Source organism: Augochlora pura, chromosome 8 (assembly GCF_028453695.1).
Source record: "Augochlora pura isolate Apur16 chromosome 8, APUR_v2.2.1, whole genome shotgun sequence".
Lineage (NCBI taxonomy): Eukaryota > Metazoa > Arthropoda > Insecta > Hymenoptera > Halictidae > Augochlora > Augochlora pura.
In genome coordinates, this window is record NC_135779.1 from 2,303,645 (window position 1) to 2,325,702 (window position 22,058).

At 41.9% G+C, this 22,058-nt stretch overlaps 1 protein-coding gene across 2 annotated transcripts in view; it reads left to right on the forward strand.

Annotated features, from left to right (window-relative positions):
- Positions 1-22,058, forward strand: part of LOC144474331 (uncharacterized) — a 100,967-nt gene that overhangs the window by 45,198 nt on the left and 33,711 nt on the right. For both annotated transcript variants that reach the window (XM_078189061.1, XM_078189062.1), the window contains exon 6: positions 4,716-5,196. In XM_078189061.1, the coding sequence (XP_078045187.1) occupies positions 4,716-5,196 (481 nt within the window). The remainder of the gene's footprint in view (positions 1-4,715; positions 5,197-22,058) is intronic.

Here is a 22,058-nt window from a genome sequence, read left to right on the forward strand (position 1 = left end):
TTAACCAGCGATCCCGGTCCCCGCAAAATCAGCGGGTTTCGCAACCGACGCCGTAGAGAATTTCTAAAACTGCATAAAAGTGCATGAAACCCGTATTCTACCGCGAACCGTTCATCCGGGATGCATCGTTTAATCGCGGTTAAACAGTCGGTGGTCGATGGATCGTTTCAACGGTCCCGCTGCCGTGGTTCGCGATTATTTAGACGTTCGGTCGCGGGACAAACACGGGGAACGCGGTGCCGGAGGAAAGGGGGTGGGTTGGGTGAGCGGGGCTCGGCCGGGCGCTTCCGCGTTTTCTTCGCCGCGTAACGGGAGCCCCGCGTGATTGATGATTGAATCGCGTGAAAGCTGCTACGAATTCACCGACGGCGAGAACTTCCCAGCGAGAACCGTCTCTCTCCTCTCGATGCCCGAGAATTCCGCGCTGGCTGGAAGTTCAAAGCCAACGGGAGCAAACAAACCCGGCGGGAAAGTGTTACGTGGCGATCGACGCCCCGCCGCATCTCCGTCGAATGCCCCGGATCGGGCTTTCCCACCCTTTTTCGGATCGTGACCTACCACCGCGTTTCGATCAACTCGACGATCCTCTCGGTATTATCGTAGAACGGTCCCGAAACGATTTAACACGAACAGGCGCTTCGAATGAAAAATAGCGGCGCGCAAAATATCGTTTTAGCTCGATTTGTTTTATTTTTGAATGCGGAGGATCGTGTTCGCATTAATTCGATTCATGTGCGTTGCAAAGAGTCGGCAAGATTTTGTAAAATAAGTACGGCAGTTGATACGGGAAACAAACGATTTGATTAAAAATAATTCATCTGAAGTATCTATTTCGATTTCGAAGTGATGAATGACATTTAATTTTAACAGATCGTGTGTTTCGATAGTATGTGTCAAATATAGCGCCTAAAATATTGTATGTCAAAAATATTAATAATCAATATATAGTAGATAATATATAATAAAATATTTAATATAATATATAATAAATTAGAAACAGTAATATTTTAAACATTGTTATAGTCCGATCGATTAAATACTGTTCGAGAGCCGTGCTAATTACAGCGATCGGTTGTTCGATAATTTCACAAGCTAGAAACGAAAACTGGATACGCTGCAACGTTACCGGCGCATAAATGATGCAAAAGTCTATTATTCAATGCGCACGGTTCAGTGCAAGTCGCCGGGTAGATTGATATATTTCATTTTTCCTGCGTACGAACCGTGAACATTATGGCAACGCGCAAACCGAGGAAAGTTACGGAACATTCCGATTTAACCGAATATAATATCTGTAGGCTCGCGCGCGTTGGCACATAATTTAACATAATTGATCGGTCGTATCTCTTTTCGCTCTCGTGGAGTGAAAACTCTATATCTCCGCGGGTTTTATTCAGTTTTCAACTGAACGGCAACAAGAGAGCCGCGCGCGTTCCACCTGTTAATTAACCAATTCTTCAACCGTTGTTGAAGAACGTCCGTTGCAACAGACTACGGGTATTCATGGAAAATTCAACGTTCGCGTTCGAGGATCTCGCGAAACTCGATTATACGGGGAACTTTATCTCGACTTTTTAATAAAAATCACGGACCGAAAGCAGTCTCCGCATCTAATTAAAAACAATGGAGCGAAACAACTCGGCGCCGCAGCGAATTCTTTTAACGACTTAAACGATTCTCCTGCCGTGCGCTACCCGTTCGTTTAAGTTGCAAAATTCGTCCGACGATTTCTGTTTAGTAGACGGCTGTAAACTTTTTATTTAGAGCTAGTTGATAATTGATATTTTACAAAATGCCGATGCTTCGTTCGATATAAGATTGACCAATAAATGGAACTGAGTAGCGATTGGTTAATTTTAACAATATTTAAATATAGTTAACGTTCAAAATAAAAAGTACAATTCTTGTTTCATTTCTTGTTATTTATTCGAAACAGAATTGCACCGATTCAGAATATATTTTAGATGATACTTAATTTTTCACGATTGAAATTAAATGATTTCTACAAATGACTAATTGTAAAAACGATGCAATTGTTCATATAATCGACTTAGGCATTTACTCGATTAAAATTAATTAACATTCTCGAATCGACTAATTCGCGGAAAATGGACTCGCACCGCTTACAAAATATACGTCCGAATTATTCGCGATCGTTTCCTCGCGAGGCCCCAATCTCCTTTCCGTCGATCCTTTTTCGCTTTTATCCCAAACCAGCGGAGTCCCCCGTCCGCGTCGGTGTAATTTATCAAAGAGTTGACCGCTCGGTAAACATATTATTATCATTATCGAGACGGCGGAACGTGTCGCGCGAAATTATCAGAGTGTGGAGCGACGCGCTCGAACGAAATTATCGGCGTATAATTTTCCGATATGTCAGCCGGGTTGTTCGATTCGAAGAACCTGGTTCGGAGAGACTGGTCTCTTGTTTCTCGTCCTGCCCGAAACGACAGCGAGTCGTTGCCGCGCGCGCGCGCGCGCGACTCGCCTCCGCCGACAATTAACTTTTTGCCAATGATTTCGCGTTACGCCTCCATCTGGAAAACCGGCGGGACGCGAGCAACTCGTTTCGCTTTAATTGGATCGAATGAAATTAACGTTGGACACTGCGAATGCGACTCGCGTTATGTTGCCCCCCCCCCCCCCCCCCCCTCACGTCCTCATCCTTCCGCCGAGTTCTCCCACCGAAGAATTAGTCCGTCCTTTGTCTTCGGTTGGCGGCTGGATTGCCGTTAATAATCGCTTAATTCAGCTCGAAGATGAAATGCTCGCGGCTTATGGGGGGGGGGGGGGGGGGGGATTTGCTTTCGCAGCCGCCGCGCTCCGCCGTGGAATTGTTTAGCTAACGATCGCGAGATTAAACGATAAAGCCGATGGTCTAATTGGTTCGCTATACTTTTGCCGTCGACGTTGCGCCGGTTCGAATCCGGGATTTCGTTCCGCGGATCTATAGACGTTCCTCGGAGTTTGCGGAATCGTCTCGTTCCAGAACGATACTGTACGAAATAGGATGCTCTCCGCGTCGATAGTATGCGAAGAATTATGCGAAGCGTGTTCTATTGAATTGAATTGGTATCGTAAAGATAAGCTGCGCATTGTCGAGTCATTTTTCAATATTCCCACGTTTCGTGGTTGTTTAATAAAATCAGGTGGGTATAATTGATCAGCGTGTCACACTTTATTTTTACATCTGGAAAAATAATTCTGTCAGCTGAGGTGTTAAATTACGTTATCAGGCGAAGAGAAGGTTATTTGAAACGTCGTCAACGCTTTGCACTCGGTTTTTACTGGATTTAATATTTATTTACTTATTTTCTTATTTATGTTGGGCAAGCAGCGATTTTTGCAATAATAACTTACGACGAATGGTGGAATATCGATTGTAAAGTTTTGTATAGTTATAGCGAACACTGGCTGCGAATATGTTAATCAATATAATATTGCGAGATTATCTCTTAAAATAATTATTATTTATAATAATATTAATATATAAACTATTTCTATATCTATAGATTTGTATATAATATATATTATGATATAAATTATTTATATTATTTGAAAATATCTTGTAGATCGTATTTAATAACTGATGGAGTCATTCAGTTTTTAAATAGGATTTCTATCGTTTGGTAGATATAATACAGAAAGTACAATGCATTGGCCTCTCTAATCGGCGGCGTCTTATCAGTGCCGATATTTTTCCTCGATTTCAATGCGTCGTTCATTCGGAGCCCACATCATCGTGACCTCTATGTTCTCTATTGAAGCTTGCCCCGTCCTATCACTTCCTCCTCTAATTTTAGAACCCTTAAAAATCTGGAACGTCTCTCCAATTCTAAAATTCAGATCCGCTCCCACGCTCAGCCTAGTTTCCAGTCCGATATCAGTCTCGATTCATTGGACACGTTGAAATAATCTTCTCTTCTAATTGGATGCTATGTTTCGCCGTTAGTTCCGCAAACACGTTTGCAGAATCTTGTAAACAAAAAAAATGGAAGGGAAAAAAGGGTTGCGATTAGTCGTGCCTCGCGCTTTGTGTTCACAGTTGTCGATTGCTAATAAATATAAAAATTAATTGCAAGGCTCGAACAATCGTCTCCTTTTTCTAAATTGTTCATTAATGTAAAAAGAAAATTTGGCAGTTGATAGAGTAACCCTTTGCAATAATATCGGAAGCTCCTTCGTCGAGACCTTTTTTCCACGTATAAATCGATCGATGTTTTCACGCTCGTTTGCGACGTTCTTATCGATCACGTTATCGACTGTGATTTACAGTTACTCAACTAAAAAGTCTTCGAATCTTATACCTGGTATCCTCTAAATATTTATAACGAATAAACTTCGCGAACTAAACAAGAACTTTAACAGTAGCGACAGCGATGACTATAAGCAAAAACTAAATCCCGAGTCCATGAAAATTCAAAAAACGTCACAAATTATCTTGTTAATGACAGATCGCAAAAAACAAACAAATTGTTACGAACAAGTAACTGTCAAATAACTGTTCTTTAAATAAAACACTTAAAAACGATCGGCAGCTACTATGAACTAACTTGAAAAACAAGCCGTAGCGCAAGGGGTGAAACACGTCGGCCAATGAGAATCGCGGACGCGTTCGCGCGACCGTAATTAGAGGTTCTCCACGGGAAAGTTCAAAGGCATGACCTCTGTCCGGTGTCTCCGCGACTAACAAGCAAATCCGGTTGGTTTCGCAGCGCGAACGGGAGGGCGCCAGTATCCAGCAAGCCGCCCCTGCCTCCACAGCCACCCCGCGTCGGGGCGCTGAGCTCGAGACCGTCGACGGGCGCGTCGTCGTCGGCGTCTTCGTCGCGCCGACGCGCGGCCACGGACCTTGGAAATCCGGCGGCCATCGAGATGGCGAGAGCCCGTACGATGCAGGCCGCCCAGGAGCGTCCGGTCGGCCTGCTCGAGACCGACCTCGACGAGGCCGTGCCGTCGACGACGACCACCGCCTCAGTGACCGCCGCCGGCAAAAAGACCAGGAGTCTGCTCAATCTGAATCACACCTCGACCGCCCCGCGACCCAGGCCGGAGCACGCCCTCCACGTACCCCAGTCGCCCGTCGGCGCTTCGCACAGGAGCCCCCAAGACGACGACACCGCGTCCACCATCAACCAACGGCCACACAAATCCATGGAGTTCCTCCTCGACAAGGAGAACCTGCATTTCGTCAAGGTGAGTACCTCGCAGTACCATTATCGCCGCGCCAGACCCGTCGTCCTAAGTTAACCCGCGTACCATCGCTGGGCTACCGTCTAGCCAGAATCTCGAGACAGGTCCTGTGGAGATGATGCTGGTCTCGCAGCTGCGTCGCTCAGAGATTCGTTGTCTCGCCGTAATTATACGTGTCACCTTCGCCCGTGTCACCGCGGTTCTCGGTCTTCGGGGACACCTGTCCCCGAGATTAGGCGACCCCGGTCGGGTTTAGGGGATCGGTAGGGTGGAACGCGCCGCGGGTGGACGTCTCCGGACGAGGCGTGACCTTGTAACAGAACCAGGACCGATGTAGGTTAACGTCGAAGGGACGGTTCGGGGCTAACGATTGTCGCGAAACGAGAGGCGTCACCTTGATTAGGCTCCCCGGTCTTCGCCGGTTTTCGGAAACGATCGATCGATCCAAAGCCGTCCGTTGATCGCACGCCGATACGTTTGCTCCGGACGTCTCCCGGAGTAACCTTGAATCTCGGCCGCTGGTTCGCGCCGCGAAATTAGCTGCTCCCGGACGAGTATTGATCAGATAAGCACCTGGATCGCTTCTCTGTGTACGCGCGTCGCGGTTCCGTTGATAACGGCGACGCGTTCGACGCGCGAGGTCGCAACAACGCAGTCTATGCAAGAGTTTTTCTTTTTTTTTTCTTTTTTTCTCTCGCTGGCGATCGACGTCCGCTAATCGCGCGGCACAGCCTACGCTGGATCGACAATTTAATTAGGTCCGAATAATGAACAGGCTGTTAACAATGGCTCGCGATACGCCTCGATACCGCCGCTCGCGAGGAGGGTGCTCCACCGGTGGCGGTGCTATCGATAAACACGGTCGTGGTGTTAATGCGGCTCGTAATGATTTTATTTTGAAACGCTGTTGCTATTATTACCCGTTCCGCTCTTTGGCGTGCACGTCGCTATTAGTCATTGGACAATTCGCGCACGTCGTGGAATTTGCGACGGCATGCCTGGTGTGGTGGCTTTCGGCGTTGAAGATTCTTTCTGGGCTCGTTAAGGTTTTTAATTGCAACGCGCAATTGTTCGGCATTTTTGTTGGAGCAACGTATGCACGATTGCATACGCAAGGCATGTCCTCTGCTTACGTTTTCCGATGCTTCGTTTTCGTGTACCAAAAAGGAGCGTAATTATTTCGTTTCGATACGGTGTTACTCTATTGTCGTGAGATTTTCATATTTTTTTCTTTTATGGTTCTCGTTATAGTAACTTTGCTTTCAAAACGCGAGACAACGCGATGCCGAATACATTCGCGCGAAATTAAAGTTACGAGAGTCTCCAATTTTCAAACGTATAATTGCACAAGGATTAGAATAACGAACGAACGAGAGGTTGCAATTATATTGCAATTAAATTAGATTACATTATAAATTCTACTCGAATTTTTGGAATTGTTCCGAAAGTAGCAGATCGCGTTTATGAACGAAACATACTATACCAATATTTTCCGTGATTGACTGAACACAGTTATATTTTTGCAATAAATTTAATATATGATCATTATTATGTAAGATATAAATGAAGGAAATGTATAGTTGATTGTCTCGGCAAGAATATAATTAGGAGCTCGAATCTTTTTGCATTCGTCAGCGCAGCGGCTTTATTTCAATAATATCGAATGAAAATTGTGCAGCGTGTAGTAAGAACTTGCGCAATATTCTCTACAATCGAGCCACGCCGCCGCAACCGAAAATTCGAGGAACTAATTGGACAGGTGTGTATCACCGAGTCTTATCAAAAGCGGTGGACAGATTAAAATATTTGTTTGCCCGTTCCGAGCTTTATTTACAGAACGATCGAATGAATTAAATTAAATAACACCAGCCTCGGGGTACTTTTCGGTCGATCAATAAATTCGTGTAACAAGTTCGACAAATCACTGCGAGACTCGAAACGGTTAATTAAAAATTATTCCGAATCGAATAACGTGAAAATATGTAACGACTCGACAGCGTGTAATTTTGATATCTTGTACGTTCAAAGCAATGCAAAATAATATTAAGAGAGATTTAAAAAATTGGTCTTAGGAGAAATTAAAAACAAAAAAAAAACAAAGAGAAAAAAGAAGAAATCAACGGAAAATACGAAAGATACAAAATGTGCTGAAATTGATTAAGGAGATTTTTAAACAAGGAAAAGCGTCGCTGTTAACGAAGCAGTTGATGTGACGCTATAGAAATATATCTTCCAAAGTATGCATAGTTAATGAATAAATCCGTAGAAAGGAAATCGAAAGTATAGATGATGGTAAATAATGGCGAGAGATTCGAGAGAAAGCAAACGGGAACGTATCTGGTAATATCGCTCGGCGTCGACGCGATTTTTCTCGAGAATTTATTTTGACCGGTCGAAGTGGAATACACAGTGGGTTCTATGCGGCAGGCAACTGGCTAAATTATAAACGGAATCCGAGGGAAGCCGAATGAGGTCTTCATTGCGATCAGTATTCGATCGAACGTGTTGCTTTTGCAGGTTTTCTTTCGTCTTCGTTGCATCCGATGGAACGCGTGCATATACAGCTACACAAACGCGTACGTAAACCTATATAATATGTATGTATGTATACGTGCAGAATCTTCGAAGAACCGCGTCGAACGGTTCCGCTAATCGGCGATGTATTATCGCACGACATTCATTAGCATCGAGTTGCTAAGCGGCCGGGAATAATTTATCAACGTTAGATGCGTATCGGCTTAAGTCGATTTCGCGGCTGATTAGCTTAACGAAATTATACCACGGGGCAAAGTGTGAATGCGTTCTTAACGAGATCGCCAAGTGTCTGTGTATACGCGTGTGCGTGTATCTTTATTTTTCGTGCACGATTACGCAGCGTTATGGTAAACTGTTCCGTTTCGTGGGAAAAATGGATCGCGCGAACGATGAGCCGGTCATACAAGGGGTGCTCCGAAAGTATCAACTTCACTGTGCTTCATTTATTTCGAAGATTTCATTTATTTATTTATTTATTAATGGGCCTAGCCGCTTGGAGTGCACGCAATTAGTACAATAAATTGTGTTGCGGTGTTAGAAAAATGCTGGAGAATAGAAGTAAAAGTTATAGGTGGTGGACGGACAGTTTGATGGCAAGTACAGTAGTTGCAATATTGTATAAAATTATTATATTGTGTTTAATATATAATATATACACATAATATAATATTGTACCTAATTGTTTTGAAAAATGGTGGGGAAAAGATTCAGTAACGCCTCAGAGACACCATTGCGCAGGTTATAGAGTCGTTTTTCGGAGCTGAATTTCATGGAGCAATTTCTTAAACAACGCTAAGTTAGTTCGGAAAATGACAATAACAGAGTTTAACATTACGCTTGATTTTAAAGTGTACGTTAAATATTTTCGCGTTCGTGTAGTACCTTCTCTAACTTCGCTTCACGATTTTTATAACTTTTCCTGTTCATTAATTGTTGCTACAGATTTGAATTATTGCTACAGATGTCATTAAAATATGCATTTCGAGCGTTTTAGCGCCTGTCTTTTAATTTTTCTTGGACGAAGTCTTTTAAGAAGAATTTTAATTTTTCTGGTTCTGTTTTTAAGTGCATCTTTAGCTTGGTTCATCGACGATCAATGTGACATTTGCAAAAATTTTGAAACGAATCAAAGCGATTTCCGGTCGTTCGATCTTGTCGATAACACACGTGCGTTGGCTTTACGGCTTATTCGAACGGGTTTAAGTACGTTTCGCACAATTGTGCGACTGCTTTACAATGCACGCGCCGTTTCACCTTTGACGTTTGTCGATTATGCGATCGCGTCGACGACTCGAAAGCCGTAGCGAACATGTAAATTCTGTTCAAAATAGCTCTCAAGTTTCGAACACGTTCGAAAAAGCAAAAAGCAGCGATATTTATCGTTCGCAAAGCTTGGATAAACCGTTACCTTCACGTTAACGAAATCTGTGTCGATCTTTTGAAGAAATGTTTCGCCGTACGAGAGTCTTAGATATTAAATAATTATACGGAGGATATTTATGGGAAATAAGAATTATCTTCATCGATTGTAACAAACATGATCGAAGCAGAAATTATCTCTTCAATAATCTAATTGTACTAAAAGTAACAGGAATAATTAAAATCATATAAAATTGTATACAATCATATGAAATTGTATAAATTTTTTAAAAATTATTTACAATTCAAACAAATATTTTTCTTACTTTAATTATCAATTTTTTCACAGTATGGATATCAGCATTGTTTATAATCTTATAGTGTTTAAAAAAACGTTTACTCCTACATAGATGTTTGATTATAAAGTATAAAATCGGCATTGTAATGATAACTAAGATTATAATATTATTGAACTATTATTATAATATTATTTGACTAAATTTAATATTATTAATTAAACGTAAGAATAAAGTATTTCAAAGCTCGCGAGTAACAAGAAGATCACAGTCGGCAAACCGTTTCAATCGTTTTTCTGCGAGGACGGGGGTCGACTTCAATCGAACAGCAATTAGAGCTCGATACTCTCCGGTTCCGCTTTGCTCTCCCCCACACCGTATCGAGATCGATAGAATCTCCTTAGAAGCTTCTAATAATCTCGTAGTACTCCGGTCTCTCCTATTAATCGAGCCTCTAGCAGATTTCGCGTCGCGTGTTTCACGGCGGTTCTGTACTCTCAGCCGTTTTAATACAGGGGGTGGGCCCCGGAGTGCAACGACGGGGAGAAATCAATTTGGTTCCTTGCGGTCGCCGCGACGGAAATTGAATTTTATGCGATTCCATTCGCGACGATTTTAATTTACGGGACCTCGCTAAACCGTAGCCAGTGTGAAACGGCCATGGAATCGTTATGAAATTAAATCAATGCACACGCACGTTCGAAACCGCCTGCCGCCACGTCACTGGTGTACGAGAATTAATATATTAACCCTTTGCACTGTAAACCATTTTAAGCTTGGATCCCAAATTGCTATTTCGACCAGCTGCAGTATAGTACTTAGTACAATTTGTACATGTGAAATTGAGTCGTGTGACTCGTAAAACCGTTACGCTTAGAAGGGTCTTAAAGACAAAGGGTTAACTTAAACATTCCGAGCGCTAAATTTATATGCTTCGTTTTACAAGAATGACAACATTTATTTAATCATTTCTTGTGAAAGAATCTTTAGGTCTATGACATCTTTCGAATGAGAAATGCAGTCGCTTGCATGCTAGGTTTCGTAGTAAAACTTCGGATATTGGAAGCTGCGACATAACCTTGGTATCACGTTGACTTAATCCTAACATAACTCTGACATAACCGGAAACTCGATCATAGAGGTACGAGAGTTGAAGACAGTTCTTTTAAAAATAAAAACTTTTACTGTATTATTGAAATATTGACTGATATAAACTTGACCTAACTGAACATTCACTCTTAGAAACCGAAGATCTGAAGTTATTTTAAAAATAAAAGATTACGTTACAGTACTGACCTAACGCTGTCGAAACAGAAAGTGTCATAAAATGGTACGTATAAAACCATGATCGCCGAGAAATTGTTCGTCGAGCCGCGGAGGTTCGCCGCGAACACCGTCGCGCCGGATGTCGACCCGTCTGTATCGATATCAAAGGTGGGGAACAGCCCTGGAGGGTCCTCGGGCGTCGGATCTGGGCGACCGCGGCGCAAGATAATGGTCGGTGGCACAATATATCGTGCCGTGATCGTTCCCGTTGAAGTTCCAAGTCACGGAAAGTATGTAGAAAGTTTCGCATTCACCGGTGAATAAAACGCCTGGCCCCGTCCGGCTTCCTGTGTCAGCGGAACTTTTCAATCGTCCCCGTCGCCGCGACGAGTTCACCTGGGTCTGTTCCAGCCGATTCCTCGGGCAAACGCCGCGTTCAAACGGCCGTGTATATAGCGCGCGATACCGCGGCCAAGATTCAAGAGCCGGATTCTCATTACTCGGTAGAAATATTCCCTGATCGGGATTTCAAGGTGTCATTCACACGGTTCGTGCAGCGGAGTTCCTTTGAACGGTGCTACAACGTCGGCTGGCACCCGAAGTTACCAATATGCCGGGCAGTCGGCGGTGCCCTGACGTTGCGGCACCTATTTCAGAGCGAGTGATTTTACTCGCGATTCAGTGCTGTGGAGTCCATCTAATACTTTGTCATGTTACTCGCGAGCGTGCCGTGTTCACGATTCTGTACTTTTTATAGGCATGGCCTAATTTACTCTTTCAGCGCAGATTAAACCGAGAGAGTATTAGGGTGTCGCATAAGTTCTCCGTGATTTGATTTGGAAACCAAACTTCACATATCCCATCTTAATCAACCCTATGAACTCGTAGCCATTTTAACAGTAAATGTGAAATAATTTTCCTGACTCGTAGCATTTCTATTCTATTCAATAAAGTGCACTTTTATGCGAACGATATTGATTCTTGCGCCTCATAGCAATCATTTCACTAGTCAATGATCTCTTAAATCTAAGCTTTATTCTTATAAAAATTATTTTGGAACGTAATACGTAAGTGCCGTTATCTTGGGAATGTTAGTGGCATCCACTATCTCGCGGATTTTTATCGAGCATATTCTCGAGGATATCGCGTGACGCGGAAAGAACTTACGGGCCACCCTAATACATCAACCCTTTGCGGTTAAGTGTCTACTCTCAGCCATCAGAGCTTTCATTTGCCAAATTGTTTCAATATTTTACCAAATATTTTACACTCACCCAGTGCACTCGAGAAGTTGTTTGTTATTTTAGTTCGACAGAAATATTATTACAAACATGGACGAAATAAATTGACTTAGGTCACTATCGAAATAGACATCATATGTTCATCGTGTAAACAAGCTGCTAATTAAGGACTCTATCTTTCACATACGTTTGCATAATTTTTCAAAATAGTTCGTAGTAATTCCGGCTGTAAGAGCATATACTTAACGTTCATCGTCTAAACATGCTAATAATTCAAGTCTATGTACCACGGATATTTGCATAATTTGTTTGAAAAGAATCCTTAGTAATTTAAACTCAAACGAAGCAAATTACAAAGAGGATACATCATTATTAACACTATGCGTGCTAATAATTTAAGACCATACTTTCCGTGTAGGTTTGCATAATTTTTTCGATTTCGCAGTAGTTCAAGTTGCAGTAGCAAACAAACCAGAAAGAAAGTTGACTACTGATTGTATCCTGCACGTGGTTCAGAAAATGGATTAGGGTCCATGAGAAAGTGGAATCGGTACAGGGTGTCCGGGAAATATATGGAAAAATAGATCGAGAAAGAAAGGATAATATTATTTCATTCAGGGCTCTGTTTTCGAGAAAAATTAGACTGAGAAAATAATGCCAGTCTGTTGGAGTAACGCGGCGCGTCTGATCATGACACGCCCATTCTACTTCTCGTCGTACTACAAGCCACGCGAATTGCCGCATTTTTTAACTTAGCTCTCTCTTAACCCGTTATTGGCCGCAATTCGAAGATCAATGAAATTATAAATATATCTACATATGGCTTTTATTGTAACCTTGCTTTAAATGACTTTAACGTTATTATTTATATTAAATTACATAAAAATTTAGCTGAACGTTAAATCTTCGTTTCTATTTTCACTGTATTTATTTTATTAATCGCGAAGGATATTTAATATTTAAAAAATTATATAACAACAGATATCAAATTATTAATTACTATGATAACCGATTCAAAGGCTACCGGTCGGTAAATTGTAAATTTAACTTATTAGCAAGTAAAATATTTGTTATTTTAATAATCTCTAAATATAAACGAGTCTGATACTATTATAATCATTTTGAGAAGTAGTATAACAATTTTTAGTGGTGCTTCAGAGTCGCCATACAAGTAAAAAGGGTTAAACGCCGCGCCGATCATACGTGTCGTTCCGTTCACGTTACTTTATTTTTCAGTTCAATGAAAATGTGTAGCCATATTTTTCGTTCGATCTCTACACACGGAGCGTCCTCTTTTACCGCCAGTTTCACCGAGCACACCCTGTACAGCCGCGAAAGTGTTAAAGTTTCTTCCGTTCGTTGATAAGAGATAATTCGTGTCGCCCGCGTCGTTCGATATCCTTGTGAAATTCAACCGGACGGCGTCCGCGGTCGCATGTAAAATGCAAATGGCATGTATCCGACGATTATCTGTCCGCGGCCGGCCGCGTTCGAACGATTCAAAAGTCGGCGCGTGCGGACGATAAATTATATAGAGGTGCACCACCACCGGGGCTTACATACCGGCGACCTTGCCGCCGCCGCTGGGTATCGTCCGTTTTCCGGGACACCGGCTGAATACGATATCGCAGAGATAGAGAAACGTCCACCACGTAACCGACCGAACCGATACGCGCATTTTATGTAATACACCGGGCTGGAAAAATTGCCGGGTTACCTTGCGACGCATGGGATTACCATTTCTCCCCCGCGGTGGTTACAGCGAACCAGAACCGGACAGTCCTCTCCCTCTCTCTCTCTCTCCCTCTCCCTCTCTCTCTCTCCTGGCACACGTGAACCGCCGCCGGTTTCGCCGATCGCGCCGTGGTCTTCCTCGGCCTCTCATGAATGGAAATTGTTCGCTATTCGCGTGCCGGGTTCAAGGGTGCGCTGAATTCGTTACGGGATTTTATTTCTTCCGGTTGCAAATTTATTTGAACGTTGGTGTCGAACGTCCTCTAGCTGTTTGATCGCGAAGTCCGGCGAACGCTTAATGGACGACGAAGTGTTTATTGCATTATAAAACGTGTACAAATATATTTCATTAATGTATTTAATACCAAGGAAAAGAATGCGCGTCGTTGCAACGGATTTGTTGTAGATGAAATCTCGAGGTCGACTCTTCGAAGAATGGCTTTTTAAACCTTTTATTTCATTACTTCGTAAGTTCAAAGTAGAGTTGGCAAGAGATTAGTCGCAGTTAAATTTCTTTCAAATTTATCGCGATTAAGGACTGAGTTAACTGAATGGTCAGATAGATTAACCATTCGACTGATGAGAGCTTGAAAAATATAATAAAGTGATAAACATAATAAAGACGATTCTAGATGGAGAATTTCAAGGCGTCCTTTCGATGCCATTTAAAAATCAATGAAATTATTCATTCTTGACTGTTATTAATTTTATTAAAATGTTTAACTATTACTTTATACATCTGTATATATATATATATTTATTTATATATTCAACATATTATTTCTTATACGTAGTATTTAAAATTCCATGTTCTGCTTCAGTCTATAGAATTTATTTTCACGACCTAACAAAATTCATACACACTATAATTAAATTAATAAAACATCTGAAATTTCTTGGAATCGTTAAATCTGCCACGTCGAAGTAAAAAGAAGGGGTTAAACGATCGCTACCGGGTTCGAAATCCAAGTATCCCCGCGCGAGGCCGAGGCTGTTCCGATTTCGGCACGCTCGGCAGGGTGTGTTCCACATTCGACCCGGGGCCGCGGCGTCGCACCGAAGGGTTACGGATGACACCGATAACGAAGCCCAAAGGGAATAGGCGTGTAATAATCTGCGACGGTAACCGAACGAACGCCGGCGTTGTCCCGCTTTCTCCGCGTTGCAGCCCCGTTAGCCAGTCCATTATGCCCGCCGGTGAAAGATAGCCGCATCGATCTAGCCGGGCGAGATGATGCCGCCGATGTAATTACTGCGACGACTCGGACACACTCCTCGGGCCCCCGTGTTGCTCGTCTTGCCGGCATCGTTAAGCTCGGTTGCAGTTAACAAGACCGATCGCCGGGATTCGATTTTCTATTTTACCGGACTCCGGCGGCGACGGCGGCGGCGTCGAGTCCCTCCTCGAGACGGGCCCCGATAAAACGGTGTCCTCCTGTCCGCGTGGCCTCGGGTACCGTTCCGCGCGGCAGATAACCACCGTTTCCGCATCGCGGGCTCCTTCGTACCTTTCTTTTTTTTTTTTTGCTTTACTCGTTTCCTTCCCGGCGATCTTTCTGAAACCGTCTCCTTCGCCGCGCGCGCGCGTCGCCGCGACGATTAGATCTTATGGCCGCTCGGAATAAATATCGCGTCTTCTTCCAAGCTAATTTTTCACCTAATTTTCGAACTCGTCGAGTTCGATCGAATGGAGAATCAAGATCGAATGATCTTGTCGTTTTGTTTAACTTCTTTCGATCGTATATATTCGAATGAAGACAGTAAATTAAGTATATGTTAACAAAGAAAATAGAAATGGCATCGGTGTCCCGATTTGTTTAAATTGCTCGAATCACTGCACGCGCTAACCGCGCCGCACTGTGCCGCATGAGGAACACGTTCTCCATATTGGAGAGCCGTTGAATTCGCGAACCTTTTCATTCTCTCGCGTTCACTCTGACGGCGAGCTTCTGGAAAGCACCGCGCCCTCCCCGTCTACTTCAATACCGGCTTCCTTCGATTCGGAAACGCCGCCATTGGAAAACGCGATTTCTTTCCGTATATTGGACGGCCCGCTTCGTTGCGAATAGCTTCTCTTTGTTGGCGGTTTTCGGCGCGGCACGTGCGCCTCGGACGACTTCGAGTCTCAGGTTCGCAACGATTGGTCCAGAGGCGCAGGTGTTTTGTTTTCAATGTGACCTGGCTTCTTTTTCGTTGTTGTTGTTGTTGTTTTCGGTTGCATGCTGCTTCTTCATTTTAGCCTCGAATGCTGATGAAACGTTTTGCCGCCTCGGTGCTAGCACAGTGATCGTTTTTGCGGCATGCTCGTTGACAGTCTAACGGCAACGACGATCGAGCGTTAAAGTGGCGGGTACGCGCGAGGAATTACAGTTGAATTTATTTCCGGCTTGGAAAACGTGACGAACTCGGCGAGACTTGGATATAACTAGACTGCGGATTATATGCGTTTATGGGAAAAATTAATTATTTAAATGCGAGACTTGCACTTCACTTGCGTGTCTTGAATTGACGTAGTTAATGTTAATTTTGTATAACGATCCACGGTCTAGTTATCTAGCAAATTCTTTCTAATTGTCCTTCAGCTTTTAAACAAGAATAGACAATTTGGGAAGAGAAGGCTCGAATAATCGTATCTCCTCTTCCCAAACTGTCCACTTTCGTTTATAAGTCGAAGGACAATTGAAGAGAATTTATTGTAATACGTATAATACTGACAGGAACATACACTCTAAGTAAATTAGTAAGTAAATAAGAAAGTAAAGGAAAATAAATAAATAAATAAAAGAAAATATATACCCGACTAAGTCCTTGTAAATAAGTAAATAAAAGAAGATATATGCTCGACTAAATCCTTGTAAATAAGTAAATAAGAGAATATATATACTCGAGTAAATCTTTGTAAATAAACGCAACCAATTGCGAGAAAATCTTTGCTTCAAACAAAGTAATATTACCGGATTGTTTCCAGCAAGAACAGTTATCTTCGTCTCTCTAAACAACTCAGCTAAAAGCGCGATCATGCTCAGAAATTTGTCAGATAGGCGAATCCCGTATTTCGCTAATTTCTTTCCAGCAATGTCCGCGAAAGTGCAACGCACACCCACACACACACACACACCTTCATCGTCCCGCATAAGTCTAGCCGGTCACCGATTCTCGTACCGTGAAAAAGCCCGCTTTGTGCGCACCGTTTCATTTTACTTACTTTCATCCAAGTGATCTCGAAAGTATAATATTGTTCGCCACAATGCTCGTTTCTCTACGATTTCCAGACTGTGGAAAAAAAAAAATAACAGAATTTCTACGTCGAAGATTCATAGCGTTAACAAAGATCGCGTTTTACGCAGTTCCTTCCGCGGATGATATCTCTCGAGAATACGGTATTGTTCGTCACAATGCACGCTTCTTTCCAGCTAACATGCTCTCTCCGCGGAACAAGCTTATCTTTAGTTGTAAATTGTTTTTACCATCGCAGCTGCACATTACATCCTTATTCCTAATTGGACCGTTTATCTTGAAAGTGACGTAAGCCAATTCTTCAAAAATAAGATATCACATAGTTTCCGATCAATTTACTGTAAACTTCTTATTTATATCTTGTTAATATTTTTAAAACACCAACGCCTTTGTTCAATTTAAAATTGACCAATAGAGGAAATAGCGTAGCGATTTATATAATCGAATTACGCGTTGTTAAATTAGTAAAAACATTGCCAGACTCGATGCAATGTAATTTCTATTTTCGAATCGACCAGTTAATCGATTAATCTTTAATTGTCTTAAAACAATGGAAAGCGGACTGTTGTACCACATTCGAAACGATCCAATTGTTTGTATTCCGAATCGGATCCCGCGCTGGCAGCGAGCATCGAGATCTGTGATCTGCGAGAGGAACGCGCCAACGATTACCCGCACCTTTTCGTCCGCGACCGAAGCCACGGCGAATCCCCGGTCCCGAAATGTTCCTCGAGAATTCTTAATCTTCCGGGAGATTTGGGGAAACTTCGCGGGCTCAAAGCTCTCGGAAATTGGCGCGCCTCTCTTTCGCCCGGGAACGACTTTCATTTCCTGTTCGTTGCGAAACCGGGAAAGATATTAGGTTTTATTGCGTTCCCGCGCTTTTGTTTGGTCCTGCGTTCCGCATCGGGAAAGACCGCCGGTGCTCTACCGCAGTTTTTAATCAGAACCGGCGCTCCGAAGTTTCTTTCGCGCTTATATTGCATCGCGGCACGAACTCTGACCTTGTCGTGCACCGAATTTCGGTGGACGCGTACAAGAGTCGAGAGTGGGGCAGTTTTGTGAACGGGTGACATTTTCAGGTGAGAGGTTAGTTGAAAAGGTGTAAGGTAAAAGGACGTCGACGTTTGGAACGAATAGGATCCGGATACAAATTTGTTACATAATATAATATATAATTAAAATATGACACTAATTCCTGAGCAATCTTGAATATTCATTTTTATTATAATATTCTTGAACAAATTGAATTTAATTAGAATGTTTCGAATGTGAAAGAGTTCTAATGCCACCCTCTATAATAAATATTAGCTTTCCAGTTTCGCTTTAATTAATTAAATTATTTTATCTATGTGAGGATTTTCATGGTCAATGTGTTAAATATAATATATAGATTTTCGATCATTCTTTTCATCCCTTTATTTTACCCCAAGTTTGCTGCAATCTTGTTTAAAAAGTTTCTAAATGTTGTTGAAGGGAATACAAGCTAGCAAGAATAGGCAGTCCGTTAATTACTCTTCGCATGCATGTCGCATCTTCCAATTAGCATAGGACTTAGCGAAAGACGTGCGGAGTGCTCGATGTAAGAAGAATATTCAAGTCGATGCGAAACACGAACAACGGGGACCGACTTTCGAAGTATCGAGGGTGGGGGGGAAGCTTAATAAAGGAGAAAGTGTGCGAAGTGGATGATTGTTTAATTACATCTTTTGGTATTGTCGTTACCGTGACAGTGAAAGTTCAACGTCACGTTACGAGGATGCATCTTTCGCGGCGATGTCGGAGTGAAACGTCTGCTATTTTTTCTGTTTCTAATCTACGCTCGGTTCTCGCTATCCTTTGACGACCAGATCGCAATTAAGCTACCATTATTTACTTCATTTTATTGGCAAACGAATTCGTAGAGTTTTTGTTTCTTTTCTTCTGTTTTGTAATGACTTTTCAGCTCTACGAAACAGTTCTATTCGCTTTTTCGAATAGTTCTAATCCGGAATTCTGGATTTAGGATGACGGTTCTTGGCGAGCGATGTTTTAATGAAAGAACCGCCACTTTTTTATTCATTCGTGTTTCTTACTCGAGGTTTATCTCTTTGCGGTGCAAATTCCATGCGGTTCTTGCGAAATTGGGAAACCGCAACCGCGTTGGAAACCTAAATTCCAACTATAAACTCGCGCGCATCGTGCATATATTACTTTTACGATCTTCCGGTTCCAGTTTTTCACGGTTAAACGAGGTTAGCGTGGAAAGTGCGACAGTATTATTAATATATATCATGAGAAAATTATAATTATATTATATTGTAATAATGTTATAATTACGACAATATTATGAGCATATCTAACCCTCTGTGGACCTGTGTAACTTCCAGGTCACGTGCCAATATATTTTGCCAAATAATTTGATTATTTTTACTAAAATAATTTTACCACATTTCATTATTATTACTATTATTATTGCTATCACTATTATTATTATTATCATTGTCATACTATCCTTATAATTAAATAACCGTCCATCACTTTCTTTTACCAGCGTTCTACTTTACGTTTCTATTTTTCATTTTCAATAGAACGTTTTTACAATAATAGTAAAAATCTTTTGCAACGAACAGGACCCAGATAAAACTTGTTCAATTTCCTTAATAATTTTAGCGCGTTCAAAATTGCATTTCTCTGATATCTATACGATATAATTCTATATATAATAGTTAACTGTCTTATTTTCTTTTCTTGTTAACTTATTTTAATTTGTCGCATTTGAAGCGGTTTCTGTCGACGGCTTCGATCGTGGCGCGCACACACAGCCGTCGTTTCGACGAATCCGGCTTACCTGCGCGACCAAGATCCCGCCATCGAAATTAGGTTCGCGTCGCGGCGGCGGCGGCGGCGGGTCGCATGCGCCCAAGAAAAGGGAGCACTTTCATTTCGGATTCATCTGTTGAAGTGGAGTCTCATTTACTTTAGAATCCCCTTCGGTAGTCTCGATTTACGCCGCACCCCTCGAAAGACTCGGCGCGTCACGCTCGCGCGAGCAAATTCTGAACAAATAGTTTCTTTTTTTCATGTTTGTTCAGTCGCGGGCGCCGTACGCGAGACGTTTGTTCTAATTAGCGCGCGCGAGGAGATTTCTCATTCATGCGCCGTCAATGATGGGATCGATTACGATGGTCACGCCGTCGTCGTACTTGTCTCTCTTCTTAGTTGTTTCACTTAATTGCAATTCGCGCGGGTTGGAACAAAACGGTGTTTGTAAATAAACATTCTTATCTGTTATTTTATTTTTATCGTGGCTAATTTTTAATGGCGGTGAGATTATCGTCGTTGAGATTATGGTGTTGATTTTGCTGGAAACATTTGCGAATATTATTTATCAAAATTATTTATTGGAAGTGTTTGTCAAGATTATTTACCGGGGTTATCTTATCAAGATTAGCCATTGGAATTATTTTATCGAGATTACTTACGGAAATATTATATTATCGAAGTTACTTATTAAAATTATCTTATCAAAATTACTTGTGGAAATTATTTTATTAAAGATACTTGCCAAAATTATATTATCAAAATTACTGGTCAAAATTATTTTATCAAAGATACTTATTGAAATTATTTTATGAGAATCATTCATCGATATCACTTTATTAGAATAAATAAAGATAGTAACATTTATACCTTGTAATTGCATTTTCGACGTATAAGTGTCTCATTTTATAAAAACAGTAGACTGCTGCATAGCAATCCATATTTTTAGGTATTAATGAAGTTCACCAGAGACGGTGAAATAAATGATGCAAAGCATCGATTTTCGTACGGTGAATAAAGAACGAGTTACGCTATTTTCAATTGTTCCGGTCCCCAGCCATACAAATCTAATTTCGGTTGCATTATTAAACAGCGCTCGAAGGTAATAATCCATATAGCACTGCAACAAAGATAAAAATGCGATTCCATGAAATATTTTCTCCTCTTAAAATGCAATATTAATAATCCGACTGGAGTATACTTTCTTGTTCTCCGTGCTCTCTTACCTTTCGGTTTCTTTACGCGAAGTTATGGTCGTGCACATTTATGAACCGTCACGATTTTAATATAATATATGGATGAAGAGATGTATAAAATATCTTGAGCATTTATATATATATATAATAATTACGATGGGATGTGTAAAATTAGTAATTAAAATTTAATATAGCAGTTTATTAAAATTTATTATTACGATTTATTAAAATTTATCATTACAGTTTGTTAGAGTTTATTATTACAATTTATTAAAATTTATTAAAACATGTATCTTTATTAAAATTTATTACGACTTAATATCAGAACATATAAGCAATTCTTGTTATAAATTACATCCTTCATATGACAAACCTCTGTATAAGTTAATTATTCTATAATTTTACCCTGACCTTAAAATACCTGTTTGGGCATATTTAAACGAGAGCGCGCCAACATCAAATTGTTTAAAACTTAAATCCCCGATGTCAGCTTCCCCGGGGGAAGTCAATGGCCGCAAATATCGTTAATGCGGATGTTTGAAAATTTCCTATTAAAAGTTTCGCGCATTCTCCGCGCGTATGAAAGACCGTAATAAAACGAGCGTAATTAGACCAGGGTATACCGGCGCGTCTTTTGCAAACTTTCCCCGGGCAGACAGCGCACGGCCGGCGTTTTATTCAGCGCAGCTGGCTCTTTGATGCGCGCATAATCGGGATTTTTCACCTCTCTCGTTTTCGCCGCGCGCCGCGTTCGCAATCGCGCGGCCGCGCGGGATAGATTCGCGGCCGTTCGGCGACGAGAGGTGGACCGGTTCGACGATGAACCGATACGTCGCCCGAACCCCGCTCGAAAATTCATAAGGTCAGTTTCCGAGCTTGGGGCACGACGTGAACGACGATCCACGCCGCGCTTTTTAGTCGAACACGCAATTCCGTATCGATCGGGTGGTCGGTGAACGCCATAAACAGAGCGGGAAGAAATGATCATTCTACCACAAGGCTTCGCATTACGTGGACTGAGGCGCTCTCCGGTGGTTTATATATTTTAAGCGACGTTTATAATTACACCGCGCGTCCTCGATTTCGTTGACCGTTCCATAGAATGTCAACCTGAATGGGCTCGAAAATATTGGAACGGCATTCCTCCACGCTATGCCGGCAATAGACGTTTCGAAGGCATTTCGTTACGTTTACTGTGA